This window comes from Cornus florida, unplaced genomic scaffold (assembly GCF_030987335.1).
Source record: "Cornus florida cultivar Cherokee Brave unplaced genomic scaffold, ASM3098733v1 CherokeeBrave_3.0.0_Hap2_Chr02, whole genome shotgun sequence".
Classification (NCBI taxonomy): Eukaryota; Viridiplantae; Streptophyta; class Magnoliopsida; order Cornales; family Cornaceae; genus Cornus; species Cornus florida.
This window is the reverse complement of record NW_026775572.1, coordinates 15,505,680-15,526,723: the sequence shown is the minus strand read 5'-3', so window position 1 is coordinate 15,526,723 and position 21,044 is coordinate 15,505,680. Positions and strand designations below refer to the sequence as shown.

The following is a 21,044-nucleotide window of genomic DNA, read 5'->3' as shown; positions in this document are numbered from 1 at the left end:
AACAGTTGAACAAACTTTTTCCAATTCTTCATTTGTTTCATCTTTTCCTTTCTTCTCTTCTTCTTCTAAGTGGCTACCGCTTCTTTTGGTTACCCTGATCACATATAACCTTTTCTTCCTTCAACTTGATGTCAGTATTACCTTTGTTTTCTCGATTTCCATTGTCGTCGTTTCCAACATTCTGCAATATTTAGAAAAATGAGAGTAAATACAAACAAGGAGGACACTGATCAACAAGGACATGCACTGATCGATTTTCTTATATATATATGGATTAGTAAAAGTGTAAAACCATAGTGTCTTTGCTTATGTGAACCTTGCATATCTATTGGTGAATACATGTGTTGTATAGACAATACATGCATATGAATCTATATATATTATATATTCCAATCAAAGAGATTTCAGAAATAATGAAAAAGAGAGAAATGACAGGGTTAGGGTTATATTATTTCTTGCGCACCTTCTGATAAGTTTTTGATTCCGTATCCTCCATGTACAAGTATGCGTGTAACACATGTTGGAGATCAGAAAAAGACACACGTACGGACAAAGCCAGACCCAGTCGGAGACCCCTCAGTTGTTCCTAGAAGGAAGAAACATAATAGCACAACAAAGATGGCAACTCTTTCGGCCCAAAATGCAAATTCACGCCCATCATCGGCCATTGCACCCAACCCAATGAATTAACGAGACTTAGGTCAAGTATTATATATATATATATATATATGCACTTCATTAAACCCCATTATATCTATCTATATATATGGGTGCGCGCGCGCGCGTGTGAAGATATGTATGGTCCCGTGGGAGATAAGGAGGAAGAGTTTATGAGGGTATTGGAAATCTTTTCCTTAATCATAATGTTTAGTAAAACATTGTTTGTTACATGAGGTTTAGGGATTTTAATTTTAATGTTGAGCAATTATAAATTGTGGAAAGGCTAGAGTAGCCGAACAAGAACTTAAATGGAGAGCCCAGAGACAAGCCCGAAAAGAAACTCTAACAAGCCCAAACCAAGGGCAGCTATAAAAAGCCGCACAAGCCCAAAGGCAATATAACAATTAACTAATGGTTGGATCAGATCAAATTGAATCCCCTCAAACCTCTGTAAACCCAAGTCTCTCAAGTCCACGGAAGAAGCCCAAGTCCACCTAAGGCTTCAGTTAAAAAATAATTAATTATAGTATACGGAAACTATTTATATAAATATATATATCTTTTTTTTATATTTTTCAATCCTTGCTTAAACCTCGGTAATTATCGACATTTTGACTTTGCAATTTTTATTCCATCCAACCAAAATTTGCCACGTAATCAATCAATTGGTCCTCTGTTGGACGCTACCTACCACAAAGAATCGGACACAATACAAACCTTTTCTCTCTCTAACCAAAATTTGGGTCTCTCTTTCGTCGTCTTGTCGTCTCTTCTTCTTGAAGTCGCAGTCTGAAAGTGAGTTGAGAGCTAACTTCAAAATTTGGGCCCAGAATGGCCGAGTACGAGTCCTTAGTGAACCACGAAGAAGATGAAGAACAACCAGAGATTGTCACCAAGAGAAGAGCTAGAACTACTCGCGTCGCGTCTGTCGATGTTTTCCGTGGCCTCTCTGTCTTCGTAAAGCTCTTCTTTCATCTTCATACTTGGATTTCGATTTATTTTAGTATTTCAATCTTTGATTTGTTCAGTTTTTGCTATCACTTCGAACTCATGTGCTATTGTTCTTTCTCGATTCCTATTGTGCACAATAAATATCTAACATTGCGATAGCTTTATGTTCTTTGAATTTGGCATAGATTAGAAGTTTTGAATTTAGTTGAAGTTCTTGTGTGCCATTGTTTTGTATAAACGTTGCTCTCTGTTTTTATTCAATGGAAGTCCTTTTAGTCAATGGATTTATCTTTGCTTTCATTTCTGAGATGTTATTACCTTCTTTCTCATTTTCTCTCGGAAACCAATAAATTAGAAGAATTATGTCTTTGTCTATCTGAATTTGAATTTCTTTGTTTCAGTGATTAGAATCAAGTATCTTCTGAGTGATTGGTGGTTTATATTGAATTTGAACTGGTAGAAACGTTTTAGGAATCTGCATTGTTGATATTTGGTGGTTTGCCTAAAAAATTGTACATGCCTATTGTACCGACTGTTCAGCAAGCCGTGCACACTATACTCATTGCTAGTCAACTACTATTACATATAAGATTAATGAGAGATATTTTGCAAATCTAAATTTCGTAATGCATTAATACAAGTTCAATTAGCTTGTAATGTAACAATTCTAAATATATTATTGACTAGTTTTTCTGGAGCATTGCTTTGAGTGGTATTTCCTCCACTTCCCAAGGAAGAAGTTGAGGGTCCAACTACCAATCATTACAAAGTGTGGTGTGTGAGTGTGTCTTGCCTATTAAAAAGCAAAATAAATTTCGCTAAAGCTGGACGTAAGATCTCCTTGAATGATGGCACCAAAACAAGGTACTATAGCCTTGCATCTTCATTACTAATTTCCATACGAAGCAAGGGTAACTAAAATGGAACTAGATCAAGATGGAAATACGAAGACCTGTGAAGGTGCTTCTGACATTGCATGAGCTATAATGAGAATGAAGGAAATGTCGTCTAACTTTTCTTGTAAATGTTTCATCTTTTAAATGATAATGACATGGTATTTACTAACCAGTTCTCCTTAATGTTTAAGCTATTAAAGATGGGGCTTTACAATGTATATCAAGTTCTTGCACCTCTCAGTTGCTGCTCCTTCTCACTTATTGAAAATAAATAGATAGACATAACACAAAGTGCAAACAAACAAATAGAAAAGGGAAACAAATGAAAATGAAGAGATTTGGATCCAAAATATCTCAGAACTATGATTCTGATACATGTCAACCAACCACTTGTCCCAAAAGCAAGCTGTTAAGGAATGGGCCAATCCAAAATATCTCAGAACTTTGATTATGATATGTGTCAACCAACCACTTGTCCCAAAAGTAAGCTATTAAGGAATGGGCCCAATAATGTATATCATTCTCTCATTGTGTGCGTTTTAATTTTACATTTAAATGCAAATGGTAGTGTCAGTATGTGACAAGGAGCCCTAAGTATTTAAGCCTTGGAGCTTAAACATTAGCTTTAAATACTGGGATAGATATTTGTTAATTTTGTTATCATAATTTAATCAACTATAGATTTCATCATTTGTGATTTCCCTTTTTTCAGGATATATTTACTATTGTATACCATATTGTTTGCTTTCAGCTTATGATGCTTGTGGATTATGGTGGGTCGGTTTTCCCAATCATTGCTCATTCCCCATGGAATGGCGTACACTTGGCAGATTTTGTGATGCCTTTCTTCCTTTTTGTTGCTGGGGTTTCTCTTGCATTTGTATACAAGGTACAAATAGATAGGATTATAAGAAAATAAATGCTTTTGCAAAGAGAACGGTAACTTGCTAGTCTTAAGTATATAATCTCTAGCACATACACCAAAAAAGTTCATGTGATAAATTAGTGATCTGTGTTATGTACTTATAATTTCTGCACCATGTGATGATATGATATATGCTTCTGTTAATGTTGTTAATTGATTATTGCATTCGGTGAAGTTATCCTTTCTTTTCACAATTTCAGAAAGTTTCGGACAGGGTAGAAGCTACATGGAAGGCAGTACTGAGGGCATTGGAACTTTTTCTCCTTGGTGTTCTTCTTCAAGGTAATATTAAGAGAAACTATATATATCCTTCTAAGATATATTAATTGCCTAATTGTTTTTGGAAGGCATTTCATGCAACCATATGTGAACTGCACTTTTGAAGCAAAGCAACAATTTGAACTATTCTTCGTAATGCAGGCTACAAACAATATGACTGGTCCTTTGAGTAGCTTACTTTGCTTAAAGAGATAGCTAAATAGTAAGGTATCTACAATATTTGTGGCTTTGGTCTACTTATTTCTACCCATTTATTTTGAAAGCATAAATCCTGGAACCTTCTGAGATTGTATGTCTATGACTATACATTCTTTGATTCAAGGGTCAAAAGTCAGCAAGTCAGATTCTTTATTGTTTTGTCTTCATTTTTCAGTGGCATGCTGGAACTTTGAAACATAAGAATATGATGGTTTATCTCTTTCACCTGAATAATAGCAATGATGGATTGTCATTTTAGGTCTGAAAGCAAGGAGAGTCTCTACCACTTCCTCAAAATTAGTTTAAGAAATCAGCATCATATTATAGACTAAGGAAATAATAACAATTAGACAAAAAAAGTACATCAGTTGCCAATCCACATGCAGGGTTCAAGTCTGGTTGTAAAATGAATGTGTGAATATTTTCTATGAAGAAGTAAAAAAAATAGAAGTACCCAAGTGGCCCTAAATTTTTCATCTTCAGAGAGGAACAAAAGAGTTATTTAAAGTCTTTCCAACCTTTTGGTATAAGTATCCATGAGTTCTTGTTAAGATATAAGAATGACTGGCAGAAGGCCCGCTAGCCACAACCTTGGAGCTTGATTCAACTCATAATCTGAGTTTTTGAGCCGCTGTACATGGATCTATCATGGATGTACCCTGGAGGAATATGAATTTTGACTATACAAACTCTAAAAAAATATTAGAGTTCTCTAAGGTAAAAGTGATCAATTATGTAAATTTCATTTTAGCACCTGGAGATGAAATTCACAGTAATCTATCTGGTATGCTTGGTAGCCTTCAGAGAAAAAATTATATTTTTTTTCTTTATTCAGTAAGTTCCTATTTTTTATTGCTTAATAGTGAACACTGCAATTGACATTCAGTTTATAGGGAATGTCTATTTACTACAACTGATTGAAATCCGTGGTAGGACCTCTTTTTTTCGTCCTATCTAAGACCATATAGCATCTATTTGAACTAATGAGGATGAGGAGGAGCTTTGAAAGTAGTTCATCTAGAATTGAAGAAAAGAGATTTGATTGAGTTGACAAATAAAGCTGAATGATACCATTGATATAAATGGACTTGATGTTATCGAAGCCTTTTAATAGGCAAGGGGGAAAAAGCATATGACAGGAAACAATTAGGTGGATAGGGTTAGGATGGCATCTAGTCAACAATTTATTCTTCCGGCATTGTTGGTACTGCCATCCACTTATTGACTTAACACATTCTCTCTCTTTACGACTTATTTCTGTTAATCAGGAAATCTATTCTACTTGTTATTGCATATATATTTTTTAGATTTATTGACCATATGACATTCAGGTTAGTTGGAGTTCTGAAACCTGCGATTCATTTTATTTCAGGTGGTTATCTGCATGGAGTAACTTCTTTGACATTTGGTGTTGACATTGAAAGGATACGTTGGTTTGGCATTTTGCAGGTGATTAAGATAAAATTTCAAGACTAGTTTTTTTTTTTTTTTATGTGCAATTTCTAAAACAATTCCGGGTTACAGAATTAAAAGGAAGCGATGTTATGGTCAAACTGTTGATTGTCAATTTGATGGCTCTTTCAGCATGTCTTTCTGGTTATGATGGCATGCTAGTAAATTCTAAAGTACCTTCAATTTGAATTGAAGGCCCTAATCAGTCGCAATCTATAGAGACTATCAGTTCGGCTCTAGGCATATTAACACTGCCCTATTGAATGATTGTCTGTAATTTGTTTTGAATTGTTTAAAATATAATTTGAAATTGGGGAACTAGTCTAGAAAGAGTTTCTCTAAAACTCCTGACACCTTAGCTATTTATGATATGAATTAATGTCCTTTTTTCTTAATATATATTTAAGATATATTTAGTGATCCAACGCATCTATTTTTTTCAGTCTTTTTCTTTTTTCTATAATAAAAGAGAGAAAAAAATAAATAATAAAATAAAATAAAATAAAAAGCGACTCTTGTTTTATTAATTGGAAAAATATTGAGTTGTTTCTTTCAAACTCTTGGAGTGAGGCAGAAGCATATAATACACTAGGAGCCCCTCAATTTACTGTTTTGTGTGTTTGTGTGTGTGTATTTGTGTTTCCGCTTTGCTCTATTTCTTTGATTTGTTTTTCTTTAATTAGTTTTAACTTCTTAATTAAGACCATATTTTTGTTCAAATTTCTGAAGATATTACTTACGCTCATCCATTTTTCTTGATGTTTTGATTTCAATTAAAAACATTTCTCGGTTTGATCATTAGTGGCTAATTTTGTAACAGGTTTTGATGTAAAATTGAAATTACTGCATTTTAAAGTGATTACTCACTTAAATTCCTCGACTCTCATACATTTGTAGTTACATTTTCCAGTTTAGACAAAACTTCTACAAATACTGGGTACAAAACTTACCATTCAATTTCAGAATAATCAAGTGGTCCCTGTAACACTATTGTTTTTTTATGTATTTTTCTCAATATTTTGCTTAAGCCTTAACTTTTGTCATAAAATAATCCCCTTCCTTTCTTTGTCAATTTTATTTTTCCTAAACATGTCTGAAATTTTTTACCTCCTAATCTTTTAGTACTTAATATTGATCTTTCACAAAATCATATGTCATTCTTAAGTTACTTTGTGGGCTAGATGAAAATAAAGAACTAAGTCAAATGTATCAACATTGTGTAAGTTATGCTATGATTTGCTGTATTAGCTGGACGTTGGGCCCATTTTGGTTAATTAGCCATTGTGGGTAGAAGTATCTTGTGGCTAAGCTAATATTGCATTTTGTGTATTTTGATTCTTAGAATGGAGTACAGTTAAGTTTCAGTTTCATCCAGTAGCTCCTTCTGTTGCCAAAACAAAGAGGATCCCTTGCCCCTTTTTTTTAAAGAGAGTTTGAAAGCGCGAGCTAAAAAGAAATTCTCAGGGACACTTCTGTGCTCACTTAGGACCTTTGTTGTTTCTATGAACTCTACTGCTTAGGATAGCTGCTTATATGGATTTATTTTTTCTATCAAAGGATATAGACTATCTAACTTCATTTATTGTCAATTAATCCAGAGGATATCTATTGGATACATTGTCGCGGCTTTGTGTGAGATATGGCTTCCATGTCAAAGATGGAGGGGAATATGTTCTTTCAGGAATTATTCTTGGCACTGGTAAGGTCCTATCCGGCAGTATGCTGCATGCTACAAACTTCAAGGCTGTTGCATAGTGATGATCAAAATTATTTTTAACATGGATAATTTCCATTTGCAATGTCGAGGGTTGTTTACTAGATAAAATTACAATTACCAGCCCTCGTTTGCTCTATTTGTTTTCTTTCTCTGGGTCGATAACCTGGGTTTTGGTGTATCTTGTACCTTAGTAGATGTTGAAAACCTTAAGATCATCATTCAAGATATATATATATATATATTTAAAATCCAGAATCAAGAAAAGCAGAACACATTTGAATCATGACTTGACAATGAGACATATAATTGGATGTTTAGCGTGCTTCACTCGGCTTGTGGTTAAGTCAAGCATTCAGTTTTGAGCATTGTGATGAAATATGTTATTATTCCTCCAAACATCATCAAGAGTAAGTCTTATTTATGAAACAAAAAAGTTTGGAGTTGAGAGCCAATGTTCTCATCGCTTGGTCTAAGTCCTTAGGTGAATTCGATGTTTGAATGGATGACATGTTTGTAGGACATCTTTTCTCCAAGTTCACCAGAGTGTAGATGAAGTAGACCAAGAGAAGGAGAATTACAAATGTAGTTTGAAAAGTTGAAATAAAATGACTGATACTTCAAAAGGAGTGAAAGTTCAATTGACTTTTCCATTCCTAAGAAGCACATGGAATTGCTACCGTTAAATGATCTCCTTCAGGGGCTTTTCATTGTCTTTTACAGGCATAGAAAAATGTCTTTTATTAAAACTCTCTCTCTTCAAGATGTCGGTTTTGGCCATGTTAATATGTTCTCCCATTTCCAAGAGTTACCCTTTACTTGGGAATTCATCCAAAAATAAAAAATAAAAACTTAAATTTGTAGTTCTTGCCCCCGAAAATGCTTTTTCAACTTGATTTTATGCACTTATGCAGCATATTTTTAATAATTTAAAATTTCATGATCTAGGAATATACAAGCCACCATATCACAAGGTGAATAACTTTTCGGTATGTGCTGATTCTGAATAAGTGCCATTCTATTGTGTTGGTCCATCCTATGCCAGGTGTTGGTAGGGCATAAGCTTATGAACCTAACATTTGATACTTAATACAAAGGAGAAAATAAGTCAAACTTTATGATTTTTTATCAAAATTTTATAAGAGTAATTTTTGTATTCAAGGGTGTCATCTAGGCAAACAGTGTTGATTGCCTACTTTCCATCACTTCACTCTTAGTTCTTCACTCGCCAACTTGATCTTCATATACTTCTGTTAAGATAATCGATTATTTGCCCAATTTAAATAATAAAGAAACAATTTTACTTCCCTTTTTTTCTTCTTGTTTTTGGTTTATTCGTCTTCCACATATGGCTAACAATTGATTTGCTACTTTGTAGGTTAATTGCATTTTCATTGTCTGCAATATACTTGGGGTTATTATATGGTTTGTATGTTCCAGATTGGCAATTCAAAGTTCTGGACTCAACATCTTCTTTTCTTTCAGCGAATGGCAGCTGTATTTACAAGGTATGTATGTTCTCCATTCTCCTTCACTTTCTTCTTCCTTTTTTCTTTTCCTGCAGTGGTTCAGGCTGTTCAGCTACTCTATCCTCATGGTGTTATTTATTTGGTAATTTATGGCTTTCAGCTGGACTCAGCTTATTTGACTTCCCACTCAATGCCAAAAGATTTTGATGTGTTCTTTTTAAAGCGCAGTAGATTTTTCAAACCTTCCTTTTCACAGTAAAATGTAGCTGCCGTACTACCTATTATAAGTTATTTTGAACTTAAAATTTCTTATTAAACAAGGAGAATTTGGTTTTTCAAAAGATTAGTTTTTTTGCACTAAAAGAAAATAATGAAGTTATTTTGGCTGGAATTTTATGATGTCAACCACATGATAGGTTACTCCAAAGTCTAAACATAATCAAGCTGCATGGGGACAAGTTGAGACTTGCCCCCAATCTTCTTGCATTTCCAGGCATGTTGAATCTTTGTAGTTATCTGCTTCAAGTCGGTCTAAGAAAATAGGAATTTCTATTCTATTCTTCAGTGATTATTATGATTTCTGAATATAACTGCATCAGCCGTTTACTTGTTTATTCCATCTTTTTTATAATGGAAAAAATAGCTGATTACTTGCTAATATCTATGTAAGTTTATGCTAATGATTATTGTGCATACACCAAAAATTGCTAAATGATCATTGATCTGCGTGCATGTATAGGATTTATAAAGTTGCACATTTCATTCTATTTGATTGATGGCAGGTGACATGTTCTGTAAGGGGTGATCTTGGACCTGCCTGTAATTCTGCTGGAATGATTGATCGTTACGTTCTTGGTATTAACCATCTGTATACAAAACCTGTATACAGAAACCTACAGGTAATTCTGATTCAAAGGTAATCATAATAAATTTTTGTTCAACACTTATGACAGTATGACAAGGGTGGGCCTTGGTGCAACTGTAAGATTGCTCCACTATGACTTGGAGGTCATGGGTCCGAAATGGGAAACAGCCTCTCCACATGTGGAGGTAAGACTGTGTACATCAGACACCGCAATGGCAGGAGTCCCGTGCACTCGGCTAGCTTTTTATTTGCATCTATTTAACACGTAAATGACATCCCATTCACAGGAATGCAATATTTCCAACAATGGCACAGTTCCAGAAAGTTCACCTTCATGGTGTCATGCTCCTTTTGATCCTGAAGGTATATTAAGGTGAACAATCTGTGCTTTTCTTCTCCGCAGTGGTTTTTGGAACACTTGTGATACTTGTTTCACTTCATCTGTATCTCTTCAGTTTGATGTTGTTTGGCAGATTAATCTTGTTTCCACTATTTATTTGTTATACTCACATTATACTTCATGTAAGACAGTTTAGCCTCTTAAATGGTAAATAGCAATCTATAACTACATTTGTAACTAAAACAACTGCTACTGTTGCTTGTACTGCATTTATTAATTACCTCTCCAACAATTCCTTGGTTGCATTTATACTGTTTCTCCAAGATGCTCAAATTTAAACATTTTATTTTCATTTGATAGGCATCATTAATTTCCATCTCTGATCCATGTTTCTGGCCTTCTTTAAATCTCTTCGATGTGAACTTCTTTTCAGATGAACACTATTTTTCTGTAGCAGTACAATCATTAGTTGTTATTGAACCTATTTGAATTATATTATTCGATGTTCTGAATTTTCCCTCGGTGATTTAATTTACTTCTTATGATAGCAGTCATGCTGTCATCTACCATTCTTGCCAATCAATTGCAGGATCCTTATTTATGTGACAAAGCTTATAGAGATATTTTGTTTTTCATGCATTGAGTACTGTAGCCTATATTTTGCTTAAAAGAGTTGTGTAGTCTATATTTTGTAGTTTGGATGGACCCGCTACTTTAGCAATTTCACTCTTCTGGGGTTCTAAATTTTCTTTAGCCCTTTGGCCCTGCCAATGAATGACCAACCTTATTCTTTTATCTTCGCAATAGTCATAATACTACACTCTCTATAGGGGTTAGATATGTGCAATCTCAATGCCATATGGTGGTTATTGTTACCTTTATTATATAAACCTGCAGTATGCAAAAGATTTTGCCTATCTTATGCAATGACATCTGTTTCTGAAAATGATTTAATGTCCATTTTATCACCAACGGTACCTTGTAATCTATTCCCAAACATTACTTAGTGTCAAAATATATGTAGACTAATAGCTTATATGATCCTTGCCTTAATCCCATATGAATGAATTGGCCACATGAATTCTCTTTGTAACTCAATTTGACATCTCTTATTATATGTAACCTTTTGAAATCACTTATAATAACTCCATCCCTTGTTAGTTTTCATTTGTCTCTTTGTTTCTTAACTTTTATGCAAACTAATCTATCTCTTCTTACTAGTGCATTTATAGTTCTTCCCTGTATAGGAGTATATGACAATATCATCCAAATCAACTTTATCATATTTTTCATTGATAGGCATTACTCCTTATTTTTCCCTCACACTTCGATTAATAATCCTATCTCTTCTAAATCACTCCTACCATCCATCTTAACATTTTCGTTGCAACTGCATGTGTTGTTCTTTCTGTGAAGCCCTGAGATAGATGGAGTAATGGTTGATCTATAAATATTTTATTTAAATTATTTCTCATTGTTTTAATGTATAAAATACCACTAGCCTTTTTTTATATTCCTAATATAATTTCTTTAATTTAACCACAATTTATCATTCCAATTGCATTTTTTTGGGTAAATATTTGTTCTATAAATTTTAAATCTATACTACCTTTCAGTTCTTTTCACTTTCTGTTCTGGTGGCATTTTCTTGCTTTTTGAAATTTAAGTTCTTTAATTAGTAACTATAAGATTAATGTTCGATGTTGATTTGTGACACGTTTTCCAAAAATCACTTTACCTTCTTTAGATGAGACCAGTACCTTTCTTCTATTTGAGGAATAATCAATTTGGGTTTTATTCATTCCACTTTTATATGCTGTTAAATGTTCTCTTTTTTTAAAAAAAATGTATTTATCATAGCTAACTCGTGCTTTTACAAATTCTAAGATTGTTTTTCCTGGCTCATTTTGCTCTCCAAAACCACATATCCTCCATGAACTTGTGCATACTCTATCCAGTCATGCTTTGTTTACAAGTTGATATTTTAATAGGTAGAAATGACTGAATTTTTTGTTACTAAGCCTCTATGGACTCTTACTTGCTACATTGGCACCATGTATTTGCAGTACATTAACGGCCGCTGTAACCTGCATAATTGGACTTCAATATGGCCATGTTTTTGAACAATTAGAGGTGAGATACCTGTGCACTGATTTAATGTTCACCCTTCCCTTTGATTTTTTATTTTATTTATTATTATTATTTTTAAGAGTGATTTTTGCTTTAGAGGAAGAGGAGGGAAACACCAGTTGGTGGATATAACTCTATTGGGTCTCATCAGTTGATCATGCTTTTTAAAATTTAATCTAGTATATTAAATTGGAATCTTAACTGAAAGAAGATCGGAAATATACAAGGTTGATGTTTTTCTTGAACGCTTTTACTCCCTTGTTACTGACACAGATAAGTTTTGGAAAGAAAGAATGCCAAACCTAAATGGATACATATTTCAATTGATGAAAGTTCCATGTAACTTTTGCCATGCTAAGTTATGCAGGATGTGATATTTCATCCAGATAAATGGCCAGATTTGACATTTTATCACCATTGAACTTTACACTTGTATATGCTGTAGATGGAAGTTTGCCACATGTATTCTTAGAAAGTAATAGCTGCTCAATCCATGTTTCTATAAAATGACAACTTTTATTACGTAAGATGGAAGACGCTCTTGCACAGTTGCACTACAGTAGACCTTATGCAAATGTCACATAAGGACTCAAAATTCATGATTCAATAAATATTTTCAGACTGAAGAAATAATCTTCTGCAGAAATATCATTTGACCTGAGTAACATTCTATCTGTTCAGTTTTATCAGATACTTACAGTGAATCTGATATTGCTCAAATAAAAACTCAGGACCACAAAGAATGTTTAAGCTTGCATTTTCATTTTCATTTTCATTTTTAGTCTATGTATTATTCCTTGCCCTAATAGGTGCTTTCATTAACTGTATCTTTTTTCAGGACCATAAAGAACGTCTGGTTAAGTGGCTCACATTTTCATTTTCTTTTTTAGTCCTCGGATTGTTCCTTGTCATTACAGGTATGATATTGTTAACTGTATTTGTTCTCCATTCAACTCTGCTACTATTGCTATGGACATGCAACCGCATGCATGCACACACTTGAAGGAAAAAAAAAAAAAAAAAAAAAGGAAAATATCGGTATTACAACTTAAAATCATATGAGATGTTCCAACTCCAGAAATCCAATATCTTTTTACTTGGTTGAGAATTGAGATTGACCCTGGACGTTCGTCACTGTAAAGACTGATGCAGTAAAATTGATATATGGATTTAGTTCCAGAAATGATAAACTTCAACACGGCATGATACTGATATCACAGTTCTTTCCTTTCTTCTTCAGGTATCCCTTTGAATAAATCTCTGTCCACAATCAGTTATATGTTGGTTACATGTGGCTCTGCAGGAATCACCTTTTCTGCTCTATACATATTGGTGAGTAATGAGTATTAGTACTGCTATCTTTGTCATTAGATGGTTGAATATATTGAAATTCACAAATTGTGCTATCAATTTTTAGATCATAGCAGTTTTTTTAAACTCACCCCAGGAAATTCTAAGGAAAAGAAGAAAGAGATAAAAAAAAAAAAATGTTTATTTACAATAACCAGCCATATGGAAGAAATGTATTTGAATTTTGAAGGATTCATATCTGTCTATGCCACACTATTTGTTCAATCACGATTAATGAGTTTTAGATAATCCATGAAATCAGTAAATCACACATAGATCTGGACTTGAATGACTTGTTAATATAAAAATGTCAGAACATAAATTTTCATAATCTAATGAACATGCTCATGTATTATCTGTGCAACAGGTAGATGTTTATAATTACAGGCGCTTGACATTTGTTCTCGAGTGGATGGGAAAGCATTCTCTAAGTATTTTTGTTGTTATAACTTCTAACTTGGCTGTTATTGCAATTCAAGGATTCTACAGGAATGCTCCTGAGAATAACATTGTAAGTGTTTGAGGCAACTATTGTGACCAAGAACACACAGGCACTCGTCCTCTTTCGATCACACAAATTGCCATGTTGTTCTGAATTGAAATTCCAAAACAATAATGCCTGTCTACACACTCTTGTTCAACAGATTCATTGGATCGTGACACGCTTTGTGCACACATGATATGGTAGCTCAGAAGTGCATAGGTAACACCTTTTATTACTGTTTTTCGCTTTATGAGGTCAATTAACTGCATCAGTGTGCTATGTATTGAAGGAGACACTTTAAGTAGGTCCTAAAGCATTTATCTCATTATTGTGAGTGGGTGGGGTTCTCCTTTCAAACAACAAACTCAAGCTCTCACAGTATGTTGATTGAATAAAACTATTTATATGATCAGAGTTCATATAATATTCACAAGTGTTTCTGTTGCCCAAGTAATGACCCTAGAAGGAGGGGGGGGGGGGGGGGGGGGGGGGGGGGGGGGGGGGTGGTGGTGGTGGGAAGGTGGGGGAGAGCCAAATATGATTCATTGTGATTGAATGCTTTTCTAGTGAGTTGTAGTGTAGATACCACTTAATATTTGGAATGTAAAACAATGAGCTTGCTACACATGAGAAGATTGCTTTTAGCAAATGACAAATTCATTTTGTACATTGAATCATGCTAATTAGTCATGCAACTAAGTGTGATCATCATTGATTCAAATAAATGAATTCCTTTAAGCTTCTATGCATTCAATTCAACTAATCATTTAGAATTAGCATTTGCACAATATTGAAGTGATTAATATTCAAGGTGCAAATGTTATGAAAACATTATCATAGAGTTTATAACAAATTTATCAAACACTTGGTGTGCATATAAACTCTAAAGGTGAATGATGTGTTGAATATGCATTTTGTCAAACACTTGGTATGCAACATCATTTTAGCTATATATGAATCAAATATAGAGCATATAGTCTAAGCTAAAATCAATCACTCATTAAACTTAATCCAAGCATTCATCCAATCCTCCTCATACAATCAATTAAGCTTCACATACTAGTTAATTGATTTATATAACTATTCTACTCAAAATAAACTAAACATTTGATATATGAAGTTTTAGTAAATAAATATGCAATCAAATGTAAAGAGAGTAGAGATTAGAGAGTAGAGAAAATGCAAACCAAGGGACACACGATGTACATGGTTCGGCATAATCTCGGCCTACGTCCATGCCTTGAGAAAACCTCTCAAGGATTCCACTAAAGCTCCTCCTTACGGGTGGAGAGCAGACCTTCACATGTTCTTGCTTGCGGGTGAAGAACTGACCTTGTAATGAAGCCATCTCGCTTCTCCTTCTTTTGACGGCTAAGAAGGAACCATTGCTCACTCTTGTGGGTGGAGAGCTCTACCAAATCCTCTCATTAGAGAGACACCTTCTTTCTTTTATGGGTTGAGAAAAAGAACCCTTACAATAGCTTAAACAAACTTTCCCTTGCCAAGAGCACCTCTTGGTCTTCTTCTCTCAAGAATGGATATATAATGAAGCTTACATTGAATGTCTCTCAAATAAACAAATATACAAATCAAAGCTCTCATACTTAGAGTTACAATTGAAATAATCAAATGAAAGCTCAACTCTAAGTTTGTAAGATGAATCACATGAATGATATGCAATGTATTTCAATGGTGATTCCTAGTGTGGACTACTAGAGCAAAAGCTCCACAAGGAGGAGGAGGAACTAGAGCAAAAGCTCTATAGAAGTTCCTTTTAAGACCCTTAACACGAAACCAGAAAACCCTAACTCTATTTATAGAGTTTCTAGTGCATCTGATATCAATAGAGCTGTTGGGCACACAGTTCGAGAGGAAATAGCCGTTCAAATTCAAATCTGGGTAGTTTCGGTCGACCGAACTAAAACACCATTGTGTTTTGGTCATCCAAAATAGTTCAAGGTTGGCTGTCATTCCTGTTTCGGTAGGCCAAAATAATTTTTCTTTGTTTCGGTCGACCGGAACTCCTTTTTCCTTTATTCCAAAACTCTTTGTGAGAATCGGTCGTCCGACGACCGATTCATATTACTACTCCATTTCGGTCTGACCGAAATGGAACTTTAGTTTCAAAAATTTTGTTCTAAGAAAACAGATGAAACAGTCTGTGCACAAGTCATCTGCACATACCTTATTTCCATTGAAAACATTTAAGTAAATGTCCATTTACTTTAATTTTGCAATGTAAATAAGGAAGTACCCCCCATTTGGATTCAATAAAAAATACTAGAAAATTGAAATCCAACTAAATCAAAATGTAGAAATTCAGTTTTAGTACAAATTTGGATTTCCGACAGTTTTGGTAAAAATAAATCCGTATGTAGACCAATGTAGACTTAGTCAAAAATTCTGATAAAATCAGTTTAGGCTAGTTGAAGTATGAAGAGTTATTACCGGGAAAAATTATTTTGATATAATCATTATTTCAAAAATTCATTTTTCACACTTAGCCAAAAACACAGTTTTTCATGACGCACATTCTGGGGTCCTAATGTCCGTTACCAACTCATGGTAATGAAGGCTTCTCATGCCTTAATTGTTTGCCAATATGAATTATATGATTGATGTGCATGGTCTTAGCATTTCTAGCACAAATGATGAGTTCTTTCAAAGCTTATGCAAGCTTGAACTAACTCACTCTTTAGCAATGACTTCATGTGCAATTATATATGAATGCAATGCATAGTCTATTACTAATATATAAAGGAACATATGAATGATGATATGATATGCATGATCCTATAGAGATGAGCTTTCAAATAAAGTTACTTCAAAAATAACTTTACAATTTAAGCTAGCACTCACCAAGCTATCTACCCATTTCTTCAAGCTTTGTTCATGATCTTTTAGGTTTTGAGGTATTCTTGTTTTCTTCCTTTCTTTAAGTTGCTTTCTTAATCATTGATGTCCAAGTTATCTTTGGATGGACTTTGCATTTGGTTCCTTGCAACTTCATGCCTTCTTTGTCTCCTTTATTATCCATAGATGTGATCTTGAGTAATGGAATTCTTGGAATGGTCTTTATGATCTTCATTGAGGTTCTTCTTTGAATGTGAATCATCTACAACACTCAACGTGAACATTAGTCCATAAACACCATTAATGGTTTGTTATCATCAAAACACCTAGATTGTCCTTATATGAAATCCTTAAGGTCAACAGTTTCTTTTAGTTATAATATATGTAACCCAGAAGTCTAAAATCATCATTTTGCTCTACTCCTCTCCCGGATCAAATCACAAACCACTAGGCTATATGGTCCACTGGTGAACCGTATGTCAAGCTGCCCCACCAGTTGTAACCTAGTTAGATAAACTAGTTACAGATCTCAACAGGACTGTTAGTAGTCAAGAAAGCATGTGAACTAAACTTTTTGCCAAAAACCCTTGGCTTATGTCCTTCCAATGTTGCATTGAGTTTTATGAAGCCTTGCCTTGCGCCCTTTCAATTTGTTCCACCCAAAAGCACTTCTCGAGTTATTAATTTATGGAAAACATGTTTGTGTTAAGAGTGGAAAAGCAAACCCCAAATAGCATACACAGGTTTGAATTAGTTGGAATAATATTTTGGGTTAAGTTTTGAGAAAATTAACATATAGTATATTTTTCTATAGAGGGAGAGAGATAACTCTTGGTTTATCAAATATATTTGAAACTCCAACAATGTATTTCTTTTTGTGAAGAAATATATTGGAAATCCTATATAGGATTTTTGCCCTTTAATAAACTAACATATTGATTAGGCAATTTACTTTCTTGTGTTCTTGTTCCATGGTAATCTTCATTATGCTTATCAGGTCATTATTTATTTGCATGTTTTCATTTCCAGTAATGCAGGTATAAACAGAGCAGAAGAAATATCATCGTTGCTGACAAACGTATTTCAAACCTCAAGGTTGCAAGTTGTAATCTCTTCATGTAGTCGCCTTAAAATGGTTGAAACAAAGAAATTGAGATTTGCTTTTGCAATCATTTAACCATAAAAGAGTTGTTGCCCTGTACGGTGTATGTATCCTTTGTCATACAAGAGACGGTTCCAGTAGTGCAATTTTGAGTGTACATAAAAAGGTTATAACACAATGTGGTTCTTGTTAGATGAGGGTGGTGAGATTGGACATAGACTTTAACCCTTTGACATTATTTGAGTGTATATACCGTAATACACATCATGTACATCTGATGAGTCTTATGTGCAGGCTTCACCAGTGTTGTCAAAGGCGAGCCTAAGCTCCGGCCTAATATAGGCACAAGATTACACCCGTAGTTTGTCCAGGTGCGCCTTGGACAATATTTGCGCCTTCAATATGGAATTTGAATTCCTTAATAGTAATTTAATTTTTACATTGTGCACCTCAATTCACTGAGCTTGCGCCTTGGCCTTTTGATTTCACTGGGGTTGACGCCAGCAGTACAAGGTTCTGCTTAATAGATTTAAAATGAAGTATTGTCTTTACTGATCATTATCAACATCTCACGACTAGAGATTTGATGTCATATGGACTAAATTCCCAGATATTCATCCACCTAATTTTGTTGTAATTAGTTTTTTTTTTTTTTTTCTTTGGTTTGGGTAATGTTGAATCAGTGCACTCTATGTTTGTTCCTTTTGTTCTGGTTATCAGATACGCTTTTGGGCAACGTTGAATTAGTGTACTTTGATGAATGAATGTATGAAGTTAAAGTTCGGTTAATTAAAATTTTGGAGTATTTTATAATTCCATATCTTGTATAAGTTTAATGTGTCTTTATTTAATTTGATCCAATATGACGTTTGCCATCCTATTAGGACTTGAAATTTGAACCTTCATCCAATGGCGGAATACATGTACGGTAGAAGAAGAGGCTTGTCAAATACTAGCTGACATATAAAATCACGAGGTTAAATAATCCCAACAGGTATGCAGAGGACGGATATTATAGGGTAGGTCAACAATTAAAACTAGAGGTGCACTTTCTTTAGTAACTTCATAACCTTACATAGATTTTGGATCCAAACCAAGTTACTCTTGAATCTTTTGAATATAGTATTTGCCAACATATTAAAATATATATATATATAATTAAAACTAGAGATGCACTTTCTTTAGTAACTTCATAACCTTACATAGATTTTGGATCCAAACCAAGTTACTCTTGAATCTTTTAAATATCAATCTAAGTTAAATATTAGTATTTGCTAACATATTAAAATATATATATATATATATTAATATTTGCTTGTTCACCATTATTGAATTTACCTTTTTTTTTTTTTCAATTCCAAATGGTAGCAAGACACATCACAAGATGATCTATCCAACTGAGGATATTTCTCAGGTTGGGCAAACAATTCATATAGCATTGGCTTATTCCTGTGAAATGTGCGTGCTATGTCATTTTCACTTCTCAGTGAATGAGACACATGATCCTGTGTCATTTTCACTTCTTAGTGAATGAGACACATTATCCATCCAACTGAGGGTGCTTCTCAAGTTGGGCAAACAATTCATATTGCATTGGCTTATTTCTGTGAAATGTGTGTGCGTGTCATTCTCACTTCTTAAAGAATGACACGCAAGCACATTTCACACATTTAACAGAAATAAGCCAATGCTATATGAATTGTTATATAATATATAATTTCAGTCAAAAGATTAGACTAGGAGTCTAGAACTCACGATCAGATTAACTGGTTTGGGTATTTTTATGCCCCAGTAATTTTATATAAAGCACGCGTGGTATAGACTAATCCAGAGTAGAGCGTGAGGTTTGTCTATCTCGCTCTGTCCACTAATATCAATCTTGACACTAGCAAATCTCGTCCTACAATACAAACAAGTGGCAACACAACCTTTCGGTAGACCCCAGTCTTTATTTCAAAGTCTGATATCTCGTCCAACAAAAATAGGGTTAACCCAACAAGAAAAACCACCTTCCATCAATTTCATTATTATAACTAGTTTCTTATGAATTGTCATTTTCCCATTTGTGTTACTCGCTCTTCTTATTAAATGAGACACATATATAATTAAATATATATATATATATATATATATATATAATATAATTTCAAAAGTTTAGTGCTCCTAATTAGTATTATGGGGATCCACTCTTATTATTACTAAAATAAAATGTCAAAAAGCTCTTGTTCACCCTTGTTTAGAATTATAACAGGATTTTTTTTTTTGTTAAAAAATTATAACAGGATTTTACTAACTCTTTAATGTCCATTCTTATCTCACTTCTGTCCCATCTTTATCCCAAACCTCAAACCATCATTCATGGCCCATTTTATGTCCTTTTTTGACATTTTATTTTATTGATAATAGCAGTGAATGGTGAGAGTACTATTTTGGAACGTCAATATCACATCCTATTTAAAAATAAAATAAAAATTTTACACAATGAGGAAATCGGAAAGGCATACATAGAGTAGGAAATATATATATTTATATATATATATATTGGGTAAATAGGGTAAGAAATTGTTGATTATTAGTGAAAAGTTGATCAAATAGTTTCAAATGTGAAAATCGATTTCTTTTATATAATAACCCACTTGCAAAATTTTGATAGTCATTAACTATTGAATATACATAGAAGAATTTGCATAAATTAATGGGTAGATGTTGTTAGATGGCTAAGAAACTGGGATGGCAAATTCTTTTAATGTGCCTTCTTTAAATTTCTTAATAAATACTTTTTATAAATATCATATTTTGATTTTGAAAAAATAAAAAAATTAAAAGAACAACGAAAACAACTTGCATATCGTATTCGTGGTCCTACAGAATAGTATGGGTGCGTGAGTGAGTGAGAAATGAGAGAGGATGCTGCTAGCTGTCTACTTTTTGGTACATACAACCGGCATTCCCTTTGTTGCCAACTCGCAGCTGGCCTCTGTTTTCGTTCAGATAATTTTGTTTTTTTGTTTTTTTTTTTTCTTCTTTACGTATTTATATACTGACATACTGTATATAATAAAAATATATATATATTGTTTGAAATTACTAGTAAGGCTGAGTGTGTTATATTGGGAAGTGTAAAAAGTATAATTAGATTTTTTTTTTTCATTTTTTTCATTTGTGTGGTAATGAGATAATGTTGAAGTGGGTATTTATACATGAAATTAGTGAGTTCCAACCAAGAGTTTAGAGGACTATATAATTACAGAACGTGAAAAAAATATGAGTCCAGGGCACATTTTTATTCTCTGTTTTATCGGAAGTACCCACACACACATTGCACGCCCGAGCTCGAACCCCTCCCCTCCTCTTTCGAGGGCGGGGGAGGGCGGGG

At 33.8% G+C, this 21,044-nt stretch overlaps 1 protein-coding gene across 2 annotated transcripts; it reads left to right on the top strand.

The window, feature by feature from the left end:
* The first annotated feature begins 1,385 nt into the window (after positions 1-1,385).
* On the top strand, positions 1,386-18,404 carry LOC132293836 (uncharacterized). Of its 2 annotated transcripts, none has more exons than XM_059791480.1 (14): positions 1,386-1,617; positions 3,259-3,396; positions 3,633-3,714; positions 5,282-5,358; positions 6,960-7,060; positions 8,454-8,583; positions 9,327-9,443; positions 9,697-9,782; positions 11,816-11,882; positions 12,718-12,796; positions 13,120-13,211; positions 13,597-13,740; positions 13,874-13,932; positions 17,604-18,404. In XM_059791480.1, the coding sequence occupies exons 1-13, from the start codon at positions 1,492-1,494 to the stop codon at positions 13,907-13,909; spliced, it is 1,275 nt and encodes a 424-aa protein (XP_059647463.1). In that variant the 5' UTR covers positions 1,386-1,491; the 3' UTR covers positions 13,910-13,932; positions 17,604-18,404. The 2 variants fall into 2 exon arrangements, with proteins under 2 accessions (XP_059647463.1, XP_059647462.1); XM_059791479.1 differs by having other exon boundaries at positions 17,596-18,404.
* Positions 18,405-21,044: the final 2,640 nt, after the last annotated feature.

Coding starts and splice junctions, on each gene's coding strand:
- LOC132293836 (XM_059791480.1), top strand. CDS start 1,492: ATGGCCGAGTACGAGTCCTTAGTGAACCACGAAGAAGATGAAGAACAA. Junction 3,715..5,281: donor CCTTGGTGTTCTTCTTCAAG/GTAATATTAAGA, acceptor ATTTTATTTCAG/GTGGTTATCTGCATGGAGTA. Junction 7,061..8,453: donor AGGAATTATTCTTGGCACTG/GTAAGGTCCTAT, acceptor GCTACTTTGTAG/GTTAATTGCATTTTCATTGT.